Raw genomic sequence first — 12,545 nt, 5'->3', positions numbered from 1 at the left:
AGGATGTGAAAGAGGGAAGATGAGAAGCTCAAAGGTAGTCTCCTATGTGTTGAAAGTTTGCAGCCAGCCTGAGCTGTGCAAGACCATACTTCATAAAATAAAAATTGGGAGCAGGTGAGATGGCTCACCGAGTAAAAATACGCTTACTCACAAGTATGGAAACCCGAGTTAGATCCTTGGCAACTCGGTAAGGGTGAAACGAGAAAACCCACTCCAGCAAGTTCTTCTTCAACCTCCACAATAGCACTGTGGAACATGCAAACACATACACAATATAAAAAGATTAAGAAAAAAAAAAAAGAGGCCTGGAGAGATAGCTTGGTGGTTAAGAGCACTGGTTGTTTTGCAGAGGAACCAGGGTCTGAGTCCTAGCACCCACATGGCAGCTCACAGCAATCTGTAATTCCAGTTCCAAGGGATCTGACGCCCCTTCTTCTGGCCTCTGTGGGTCCCAGGCACACATGTGGTACACAGACATACATGTAGACAAACACTTATACACATAAGAAATTTTTAAAAAATAAATAAAAGCACATAGCTGTAGTTATATGAAATAGTCAATCATTCTGAACCACACAGCAGTCAATGAAGTCTAGGAGACTTAGAGTTCCATAGTGATAAACTACTGGCTGACAGGTGTGTCAGGCAAAGGTTTAGGGGAAACAATGGTTATTGCTCAATCATATTGACCGTGCTTTATGGGCTAGATGCTAGGCACTGAATCAACAAGTACGGAGTTTTCACAAGGATGGAGGAACTGAAAATACCCAGTTTTCAGTTTCCTCTCTTTAAGATTCATTAATTTGTTTAAATACTCTAATGTATTTACTTGAGTTGCATCAGAAATTCTTTCTGTACTTGTGGTAGCAATGACAAATAGTTCCTTTGTAATGTTACACCAGTCAATACCTGTTTTTGCCTAAGGACGTATCCAAACCAATTCTGGATAAGCCAGCTTTGAAGTGGGTTGGGCAGTGCTAATTTTTTTTCTTTTCTGCTTAGTTGCTTAGTTTGGGTTGTGAGCTAGTCACACATGCCTTGAAAACAGTGTAAGATACAAGCTAAGTAAAACTGTATATGTTAGCTAGGCATGCCTTTAGTCACAGCACTTGGGAGGTAGAGGCTAGGGGATCTCTCTGAGTTTCAGGTTAGCCTGGTCTACAGAGTGAGTTCCAGGACAGCCAAGGTTACACAGAGAAACCTTGTCTTGAAAAACCAAAGCAACCAAAGTTACATAAAATAAGATTTTTCCCATTTTCTACCACTCACTATCTAGAAATGTCAAAATGAGCAATTATGAAGTCTAAGAAGTTAAAAAAAAATGCTTGGCAGAACCAAGTGTTGGTATTACAAGCATGCATGCTTGATAATGCCCAGAAAAAAAATCCCACTATATTTTTGATGTTTTGGTGAGCTTGGCTTTTAACAGCACAACCACCTCTCCAGTCCATTGATATCCTTTATAGAATAATAAATAACAATGGAGGAGTGAAATACTAAATATTGCAAATCAAGATAGATATAATTCATTATAAGAGTTTTAACAAGAAGATGACAAGTCTTGTTTTCAACTAGTGTACAGACATAATTGTACAATAAATAAAGGCACAGAGCTGTAGTTATATGGAATAGTCAATCATTCTATTGTACAGATATTGTATTGTGTAATTAGCAGAGTAAAAGGACATTTGTCATACAAAGTTCACCAAATTCCTTTGTGATTTTTAACTTTAAAAGTTTTAATTTTTAATTACTGAGGAACCACAACACTTTTAACTTTTTTTTTAATTGATAAAAGGAGGAAGGGGATTTGAGAGGGAGAGGAAGGGAAATCATTTGAGACGGGTGACCTCCTTGTCAGAAATTTTGTTAGAAGTGGTTTAGCTAGCAGAACCCAGAATGGGCAGCGGGCTCCTGAAGAAAGGGAGGACTGACTAAGAAAAACAAATCTTCCTACAAGTTGGCCATTCTGCTGAGCTCAGTGCGCTTTAATTCATAACCACCCGGTGGGGAGGGTGCTCACGTTCCCATTTTACAGAGAGCATCAAACGCGCCGAGGTCACTCAACAAGTAAGTGGCGGCCGCGGACCAGAAATAGCCCGCGAGCACGCCCTCCTCTCCGCGTCTAGCCGTGCGGTCGGATTCCACGCACCGTTCCATCTTCCTCCGGCCGGACAGTTCCCGGGACTGAGGGATGGCGCTGTCCAGCCCGCGGCCGCCATCCCGCCCGAGCATCTCGCCTGAAGACGGTCGAGCCCGTCCACCCCAAGGCGCGCGCGCGGGCGGAAGGGCTCAGAAGCCTCGGGGCTGCCATCCCGAGTGGCTCCCGGGTTGCTTCACCTCCGCGCGCTGGCTCCAGCTTGGACCGGGCGGGAACCGGCCCGGGCCGCGGAGAGCCGCTCCCTGTCCGCAGCTCCCTCCCCAGCAGCCGGAGGCCAACGGGTTAAGTAGCCTCACCTGTCCCAGAGGCGGAGCCTGCTGCGGTGACTGACGTCGCGGGCCTCCAACCGGGAAATGGCAGGAAGACGGGGCTTCGCGGAGACTGACTGCTTTTTTCCGCCAATCCCCGCGCAGCTACTTCCGGCCGTAGCCGCGGCGCCCGTGGGAGCGCGACAGGTGGGAGCTACTTTGTTACCTCGACGCCTCCTGCACCGTGGACGCACAAGACTCTCCAAGCCAAGGGTTAGGTTTACTTCGTATTTTGTTAATTCTTGCGGGGTTTCACTTCAGCCCTCCTTTTAACGAGCAATGGAAATTCCCCAGCCCTTTCCCGTCACCTCAGATGGGGGCGGGACGAACAAGATCCCCACAGGCCAATTGTACCACGCGACGTCCCGTGACAAAATGACCGACAGTCCCTGGCGCCAATTGAGCTCCCCATTGTTAGGGTTCCTCCTGAGTGACCGCCAGGCCAACTAATCCACTTTAAGGTCGTGAGTCGCTAGTCACGGAGGCCGGCCAATGGGCAGAGGCGAAGACCGGAAGTCTGCGCGGGAGGAGGAGGAGGCGGGCGTTCACAACCGCCTAGGCCTGCGCGGGTCAACGCAGCTTGGGGGCCGAGAGCCAGCTAGCAGCGCGTGACGGCGAGCGTGAGCGACAGCTCTATGTGGCCAATGGTTCGCGGGCGCCTAGGAGTCGCGACCAGTGATGAGTCGCAGGGGCGGGAGGCAGCAGGTTAGGCAGTGAGAAGTTAGTGGCGCTGCTGGGACGGGGGGGACGGAGACGCTTCTTCCTCCTGCTGCTCCTCACCTTCCTGGGATCCGCCGCGGCGGTGGCCGCGAGTGATTCGGCGGCGGCGGCGGCGTCCCCGGCTCCGCGTGCGAACCATGCTGACGGACAGCGGGGGTGGCGGCACCTCCTTCGAGGAGGATTTGGACTCTGTAGCTCCGCGATCCGCCCCAGCTGGGGCCTCGGAGCCTCCTCCGCCGGGAGGGGTCGGGCTGGGAATCCGCACCGTGAGGCTCTTTGGGGAGGCTGGGCCCGCGCAGGGAGTCGGTGGCGGCGGCGGCGGCGGCGCGGGCGGAGGGGACGCGGCGCTGGATTTCAAGTTGGCGGCTGCCGTGCTGAGGACGGGCGGCGGCGGCGGCGCCTCTGGGAGCGACGAGGACGAGGTGTCCGAGGTATAGCTCCAGGACCCTTGTCTCTAACATCGCGTGCGGGAGCCGGGGGATTCTTTGGGCCGGCAGCCGGCGGCTCCGCTCTCGTCTCCCGGGTGCAGTATTGGCTGACAGCGGTCGCCTGCACGGCGGCGGTAGCAGCGGGCGCGGGCCTAGCGAGCGCTCTTGCTTGCTCTCCGGCGCGCGTCTGGAGCGGGACGGGTTCCCGTCAGCGCCTGTCGACCCACAATAGGGGAGTTCTTGGCTCGGCGAGCTTCGCGCGGGAACCCGGACTCCGCACGCTGCCTCCCGCCCACCCCGGGTTGGAGATGGGGGAGGGCGGGGTCTTTGGAGCCCGAGTCCCTGCCCTTGGTACTGAGGGAGCCGGAGAAACTGACGGGCGAACGCGGCCAGCTCAGGGAGCCCTCCTACTGGTCCTCTGCCTTCCCTGGTGCTTTGCCTATGCATTTAAGTAGAGCGCTTCTTCTTTTCTCTGTAGTTTGAGGCAGGTGAGTATTAAGTTCTCAGCTTTCACGCTGAAAAGAAGTCACGTGACTGGCTCTTGGACGTTTTGTTGAAGTTAGGCAGGAAAAGGAAGTTTCAAGGCATCTTTGAGCTTTGGAATAGCTGGATAGTCGAACGCTGAGGTTTTCAGCCTGGGAGAAGGTGAGGTATCCTACAGACATCTTTTCTTGTGAAGAAAATAAGTTGAGCTGTCATTTCTTTTAGCACATGTGTATATTCCCGTGTGCTCATTTCAGGTGAGAGCAACTTAGGATTGTCGATACTGTCTTTGGTCTCTTGGGGGAAAAGGTGACAAACACATAGTTGGAGCTATTTGCACAGTTAATCGCATGCATATACATGTATAAGTTACTCTTTTCTTTGGCGGTGGTCAGGAGAGTGCTGTACTGTGATGTTTTAAGTGTCCAGAAATATTACTTTTTAAAATTTTGACTATGATTTATTAGATGTTTTAATTTAGCCTGTGAGTTGGTATGTAGACTGGGCCGGCTGAAGTTTATGTGATCCTTCTGCCTGTATCTCTTTAGTGCTGAATTACAGGTGTGCACCACCATGGCTAGTGAAGTATTTCTTTGTTGGGCCTATGTTAGGCCTGGTTCATTCCTTGTGACTTTAACCTCTGGTCCTGGTGTTAAAGTACTGGAATTTCTGTGTACCATAATCCTGGCTTGTGCATTTGAGAGGAATAAGGAGAAATTACTGCAAAATACAGTTAAACACTGTTATTCCTAGGTCTGAACAGGAGTTTATTTGGACTCAACATTTTACTTTGGGAAAGAAAGCTATGTATGTTATCCATCCATATTTTTGAATTTCACTGTAAGGAAATAAATTCTAAGTCAAGATGAGAGAAGAATTTTACTTCGGTAGTCGGTCATTGCGAGAGTCTGTAGCTCCCTTGATTTTGGATTTGTGGAAGGCTTTATCCATTCAGTCAAACTTGAGCTGAACTCAGAACACATGTATGTTTAGCTAGGAAATAAAGTGGTGAGTAACTTTAGATTCTAAAGTTTTGTTTTATTTTTCTTTGTAACTTGAAAGGGGGACTGAAAAGGTTGGTTTTGTTCTAAATGTTACAGGGAGGTAGTCTCCTTGATTTTGGGGGCCACTTTTATATAATTGGTATGAATGAGATTAGAGGTTACTGATTCACTTTTTAATGAATAGTGTTTAAATTTCTTCACAGATAAAAGTGCTAGTGAACTTCCAAGTCAAATTGTTGTCTCCGTGTTCGTTTCTGTCACACACACATACAAACACACATTTCATACAGTGTGTTAAAGCTATGGGTAAAATCTATACATTTTCACCACTTTATTTTTGAGGTAAGGTCGGTCTCTCTCTTTGTCTCTGTCTCATATTTTTGAGGCAGGGTCTTACTGTGTAGCTCTGGCCGGCCTGGAACTGGCTTTGTAGACAGGTTGGCCTTGAATTCATAAGAGGTCAGCCTGCTTCTGCCTTCCAAGTACTGGGATTGAGTGTATGTGCTGCCATGCCTAGCTTCATACTTCAAAATAAAATTTGGTCTATATGTAATAGTGTTTTGCCTATATGGTGTGAACCACTTGAGTGCCTGGTGCCCAAGGAGTACAGAAGAGGGTGTCATGCCCCCTGAAACTGGAGTTACAGCTGTTGGTGAGCCACCATGTGGGTTCTGGGAATTGAACTGAGCAGTCAGTGCTCTTAACCACTGAGCCATCTTTTCAACTTCAGAACACCTATTCTTTGTTGGTTTTACTTTTTTGGTTTTTCAAAACAGGGTTTCTCTGTGTAACAGCCCTGGCTGTCCTGGAACTCGCTTTATAGACCAGACTGGCCTCAAACTCACTGAGATCCACCTGCCTCTGCTTCCCAAATGCTGGGATTAAAGGTGTTTAACCATGCCTGGCTAGAACACCTATTCTTATTCTCCTATTTACTTATATATTCTGTGCCCCCCCCAAATGAATTTGGTTATGAGTGTATATTCAGATCTTTTTCTCTGTTTGGACAGGGTTATACATTGTAACCCAGGCTAGACTTGTGTGTGTGCTAGGCAGTCTTCTGTCTGTTCCTCCATTATGTCTGATTGGCTGGCTGGCCTTCCTTCTTTTCTTTTTCTTTAAAAACAACATCAACAACAGAAAGAAAAAAAAAAACTTTAGTTTTGGAATGCAATCCACTGCACCTACAGAGCTTTTTTGGGGATATAGGGTGGGGTTCAATGTACATGAAGATTCTTAGCCTGTGGAAAAGGAAAGCTATTTTTGTGGTTTTTCTTTTCTTTCAGAAAAGAAATTTCTAAAATATTTCATACCAACAGTAAGTGTTGCTGGTTATATAGTATGCTTTTGTGAATGAAATGAACTGTTTGCTTAAGTAAGTTATTTACCTTTTCTGTTTTCTCTTTCATGAGCTATCTTGTTGCTTTGAAAGGGATAACATAATATTCTTAGAAAATTACTAACCTATGAAGTATTTGATAAATAATAAACCCTAATTTTCATATTTAAATTATTTTAGAGACAATGAATTAATTGTTACATAGTTGGAAGTGGAGATTGTCTTCTTACCCATTTGGGGTAGACCGTAAGAAATGAGAAATAAAATGTTGGTTACATTGAAAGGTCCTGTAGTTTGAGGAGGGGATCTAGGATTATTACTATTAATAATAATCTTGTTTATTATTATTACAATTATTCTGTGTGCATACATAAATGCATGTGTGTGCAATAATATTCCTGTGGATGTTGTAGGCAATTTGTGGAAGTCAGTTCTCTCTACTGTTATGAGTTCTGTGGTTTGAACTGAGGTGGTTGGGCTAGATGTGCTTGTTTGCAACTGCTGAGCCATCTCACCAGCCTCCATACAATTTTTTTTAATATTTATTTATTTATTATGTATACAATATTCTTGTCTGTGTGTCTGCCTGCAGGCCAGGAGAGGGCATCAGATCTCGTTTCAGATGGTTGTGAGCTACCATGTGGTTGCTGGGAATTGAACTCAGGACCTTTGGAAGAGCAGGCAATGCTCTTAACCGCTGAGCCATCTCTCCAGCCCCCTTCATACAATTTTTTTTAAAATACAAAAATTATATTATCTTAGGGAATACCATCATTCAGTTATTTATTTGTTTAGTGGCGCTGGGGATTAAAGCCAGGGCCATGCATATGCTAGCAGTATTCGCTAATTGTACCCCTAGCATCTCTTTGTAAGATTTGAGATAGGGGCTTACTAAATTGCTCAGGCTAACTTTGAACTTGCTCTTTAGTAGGGATTAAACCTTTTGTTTTGTTTTGTTTTTGTTTTTTTCTTCTCTTTCTTTTTGTTTTTTTGTTTGTTTTGTTTTGTTTTGTTTTTTGAGATAGTCTCACTGTGAAGCCCTGGCTGTCCTGAATGTCATAAAACTCATGGAGATCCACCTACCTCTGCTTTCCAAGTGCTGGGATTCCCAAGTGCCTGTGCCACCACACTGGACTTAAAACTTTTAATACTTCTGCTTCAGCCTCAGTATTAAAAGGTCAGTGCCACCAGATCCAACTATTATGTATGGTTTTAAATATTGAGAATATCTGTTTTGTATTTCTTCAGGGCCATTGAATCTCTTCCTTCTCCACGTAAATCCTTGACTAGAGGAGTCAGAACTTGTATTTGATAATAGAGATCAGGTTAAAAATTTCTTAGAGCTAGGTAAATTCAGTGAGTTGGGAGAATGAGTCAGAAGAATCAGGAGCTAAAGGCCAACCCTAGTTTGATAGCAGGGTTAGCCTGAGCTACAGCTACATGAGAACCTGTCTCAAAAAAACCCATGTAAGTCTATTTAAATTATCTTTTAAAGATTTACTTTTATTTATATGTATATGTATGTCTATATACTAAATTTGTGGTTCTTTTAGAATCCCTAGAACTGGAAGGCAGTTGTAAGCAGTTCAGTGTGGATTCTAGGATCTAAATTCAAGTCCTCTGTAAGAGTAGTCCATGCTCTTAACCATTAACTAAGCCATCTCTTCTTACAAATCATTTTATTTTTTTTAACATTATTTTACGTTCGTGTTTTGTTTGTATGTATCTGTGTGCAATGCCCAACAGAAGCCATATGAGGACATTGGAACTCCTTGGGACTGGAGTTATTACAGACAGCTTTGAGCGACCATATAGATTCTGGGAACTGAACCTAGATCCTTTGGAAGAGCAGTCATTCTTAACCACTGAACCATCTTTCCAGCTCACAAACCATTTTTTGTTTGTTTATTTTTTGAGACAGGTCTCACTATGTAACTTTGACTGTTCAGCACTCACTATGTGAGCTAGCCTCCGACTCACAGAGAGTGAGTCGTCTCTACCTCCTAGTGCTGAGATCAAAGGCGTGCATCATTATGCCCAATTACAAACCAGTTTTTTAATATAAATTTTAGAGTGATACCTCTCCCCTTTTAACAGGTTCAAAGAAAAAAATTCCTAAAGAAAGGACTTTTTAGATTGATGATTTTTAAGTAATCGCTCATAAGAGTATGCATATATTATATTTGAATAATTTGTGGCAGCTTTTAAAATTATAAAAATGGTGTACATACACATAACCTTTAATACCAGGCAGACAGATTTCTGAGTTCAAAGTCAGCCTGGTCTATATACTATATATTGAGTTTCTGACCAACCAGTGAAAGAAAAAAGAAACTTTGGGGGGGGGGATTATTATGATACTTAAGGTGTAGCTCAGTGGTAGAGTAGAACTCTTGCATACATATCTCTGGGTTCAAGCTCCATTAAAGGAAAAAAAGGTTAATATTATTATAAACTAAACAGTTTCATGAAGAACAATTCAGCAATCTAGATAGAAAAGATAATATAGAAAGTAAAAGTTTCCCACCTCTACTAGCCCTTCAACTCACGTTCTTTAAGGTAGCTAGTAATAGCCTTTTTCTTTTAATAACTGTATATCATATTGACAGTTTTTAAAGCATGTGCTATATTTGCAATTTTGTAAAAGCACAAAGATACTGAATATGGACCTGAAAGTTATAGCAGAAGCTTTGTAGGGATTTTTTTTTTCTCTTTCTGAAAATTACTTTTAGATTCAAAAGACAGGCTAGATAGTTAGGTCAGTAGTTAAGTCAAAACCACAGATCATAGAGAGGTTTTTTTTTTCCTCTCCACTGGCAAAAGAGCTAGTTAATTTCCTTTATAGTTATTTAGTTATTTATTACATAATACAGAGCAGCGTTTTTCTGTAACATACTGACATTTTGGGCCAGATTAATTCTTTGTTGTGAGGTCTCTCCCATGCATTAGCAACATCTGTATCTATCCACTAGATGCCAGTAGAAACCACATAATTGAGATAGACCCAAATTCTTCAGACATTCATATGATGCCTTCTGGGAACAAAATGACTCTTGCTTGAGAACCACTGGTATAGACGTCACTCTTGTCAGGGATGGCAATTTTGTCATGAATACTCTGTATTCAAACTTTAGGTAAACAAGGTGACTCACTGCTTTTAATAGCATCTCAAGGCTTACACATAACCTGAGCAAGAGAGAAATAGAAGGTACTGAAAAGTTCAATATAAAACTAGTCAGAAATGTTTTAAATTTTCTAAAGTAAATTTATCGATTAAAATAACTTTTACTTTAAATATTTTCAAAAAGTTTACCTCGTTTTCATGAAAGTAAACACAAAAATTGTTATGAGGACTTTTATTGTGTTCAAGACAGAAAGGGTTTATTATATAAATATCAGTGATAAAATAGGAAATATAACTTTGTATTCTAGTGTGTAAATTTTGGAGACATTTGAAATATTAAATGAAGAGGCTGTGTGCTATTACTGTAACTTATATACTTCAAGAGTATCAATCTTGGACAATATTGTTCTGTAAAGGAGTAAGACAGCATATAAATTAATGCATTGGATGTAATTATATGAGCTATGAATTTAGAGCAATGTAGAACCGGTTAGTGTGAGTGGAAGAAGACCTTATTGTGAAATGAAGTATGATAGTTTTTGTTGATTTTTTTTAAAAAAGCATATTTAAACATATAATATGTAGTTCATAAATATAATAAAGGACAAGTAATGAATTCCTGTTTTCATTTTTTTAATGTTCTTTTAGAAAATTGTGTGTGAGAGAAATCAGAGGGAAGAAGGGAGGAAGAGAGGAGAGAAAGGATGAGGAAGGAAATTCATGACCCATTTCTAATGTGAAGGTCAGAGGACAACTTTTGGAAGTTGGTTCTCTCCTTCTACTTGAAGATCCGAATCCAATGCAGGTGTTAGGTTTGTGTGGCATTGTTTTTATCTGCATAGCCATCTTTGTTGTCCCCGTCTCCCTTTTTGAGATAGTGTCATATATACAGTCTAGGTTGGCCTGGAAATCAGGATTGTTGTGCCTTTAATCCTTAAATGCTGGGATTACAGGTGTCCATCCCTTTTCTCTTTTTCCCTCAGTTCCTTTCTTGCTTTGTAGTTTAGTATGACTTTGAACCTGTGCTCCTCCTCCTGGAGCTACAGGTGTGGACAATCACCCAGCTCTCTAGTCTTGGAGGAAGCACAGGGTCTTGTTTTGTAGCCCTTGCTGGTTTTGAACTCTTTAAAAAAAAAAAAAAAACCCAAAATCTTTCTCTAGTCCTAACTGTCCTGAAACTCCATATGTAAATCAGGCCAGCCTCAAATTCAGAGGTCCTCCTGCCTCCTTAGTGTTGGGATTAAAGTCACCATGCCCAGCCTGACTTCGAACTCCTTCAGCCTTGGGAATGTAATTACAGGGATGTAATATCATACCCAGCCTTGGATGGTTGTGAATAATGCTGCTGTGAACATAGGTGGACAAATATCTCGTTTAGATACTGTCTTCCAGTTTTTGGATATATGACCAGAGTGAAATTCTTTTTTTTAAGTGTGTGTGTGTGTGTGTGTGTGTGTGGTTTTTTTTTGAAACAGGGTTTCTCTGTAGCTTTGGAGCCTATCCTGGAACTAGGCATGAGGATCAGAAGCTGAAGGTTGTCCTCAGTGCATAGTGTTAGAAGACAGTAGGGACTACAATAGACCCTATCTCAAAAGAAAGGAAAATAAAAACGAAAGAATTCTAAAGGTCCCTGCCTGTGACTTAGAATACACAGAAGCTAAGGCAAGAGAATCATAGACTGCCCAGTCCAGCCTGACCTATACATTAAGGAATTGGAAGATAAGGGTGGATGAGGAGATTAAATTGCTTGCCAAGCAAATACGGTGTTCTGAGTTAGATCCCCAATATCCACATAAAAAGTAAAAAGCCAGAAGTGGCAGTGTGTGTTTATAATTCTACCCTGGGGATGCCAAGACAAGTAAATCCCGTGGAGCTTACTGGCTGCTAGTTAGCTAGCCTAGCCTAACTTAATTGGCTGTTATTCCCAGGCTGCAGTGTGGCCCTTTGTCAAAAAACAAAACAAAACAAAAAAACAAGGTGTATGATGCCTGAGCAGGAAGGGCATCTAAGATTGTTCTCTGACCTCCACCTCTTAACTTCCCTTCCTAAGCAGCTGCGGTTATAGCTCTTTTGGTAGAGTACTAACTAGTGTGCACGGATCCCTGGGTTTAATCTCCATATAAACTAGACTTGGGGATGTACACCTATAATCTCAGCACTTGGGGGTAGAGGCAGGAGAATTTGAGGTTCAAGGTTGTTCTTAGCTACATAGTGAGTTACACAAGACACTGTCTTAAGCTAAAACAAATCAAGAATTGGTGATCATATCTTAGTGGTCTAGTACTTTCATATCCTGTGCAAGGCCAAAGATCTGTCGTCTTTGCAAAAAGAAAACAGAAAAAGTCTTTTGAGAGGTTAAGTCCTTGATAACTTATTTAAGATTTCTGGTAAAATGCTTGCTGTCAAGCCTGATGACCTGAGTTCAATTCCTAGAACCTGTGTGTGGAAGGAGAGAACTGATTTGCACAGTTGTCTTTTGACTTGCAGTGCATACTGTGGGACACAGAACACACACACACACACACACACACACACACACACACACACAGCAAGAAAATTTTTTTAGTTAAAATGAATTTTGGTTGGTTAAATATCCATCCATCTGTTCAGGGAACTGAAACCTAGAGTCCTGGACATCCCAGGAGAGTGCTCTGTAAATGAGCTATATCCCTAATAATTTTTTAAGGTATCATTTCATATTGTAATATTATTTAGGCTGTCCTGGAATTTACAGCAATCCTATTTCAGCTTCCCAAGTGTTGGGATTATAGGCATAGCAACTATGCCTGACTCCCAGCTTTTTATCTTTTTCTTTGTGGTACTAAGGATTCCAGTTCTCAGCTCTGGCTGCCCTTGAACTCAGTTCTAGCGAATTTTGAATTTCCTGCCTCAACTTCCTAGGTATCTGAGATTACAGGATTATACCACCAGGCCTTGCCTGATGGTATTTTTGAGTAGATTTATTTATTTAAGGTCAT

The 12,545-nt window shown here is 42.6% G+C and overlaps 1 protein-coding gene across 2 annotated transcripts in view; it reads left to right on the top strand.

Moving 5' to 3' along the window:
• Nucleotides 1–3,191: 3,191 nt before the first annotated feature.
• Ankhd1 (ankyrin repeat and KH domain containing 1) overlaps nucleotides 3,192–12,545 on the top strand; it is a 109,729-nt gene continuing 100,375 nt past the window's right edge. Inside the window, exon 1 of one of the 2 annotated variants that reach the window (XM_048442388.3) lies at nucleotides 3,192–3,620. In XM_048442388.3, the coding sequence (XP_048298345.1) occupies nucleotides 3,327–3,620 (294 nt within the window). In that variant the 5' untranslated portion in view covers nucleotides 3,192–3,326. The remainder of the gene's footprint in view (nucleotides 3,621–12,545) is intronic. The other variant, XM_048442386.3, reaches the window with a different exon arrangement.

This window comes from Myodes glareolus, chromosome 13 (genome assembly GCF_982192425.1).
Source record: "Myodes glareolus chromosome 13, mMyoGla1.1, whole genome shotgun sequence".
NCBI lineage: Eukaryota > Metazoa > Chordata > Mammalia > Rodentia > Cricetidae > Myodes > Myodes glareolus.
This window is presented reverse-complemented; position numbering and strand designations above follow the sequence as displayed.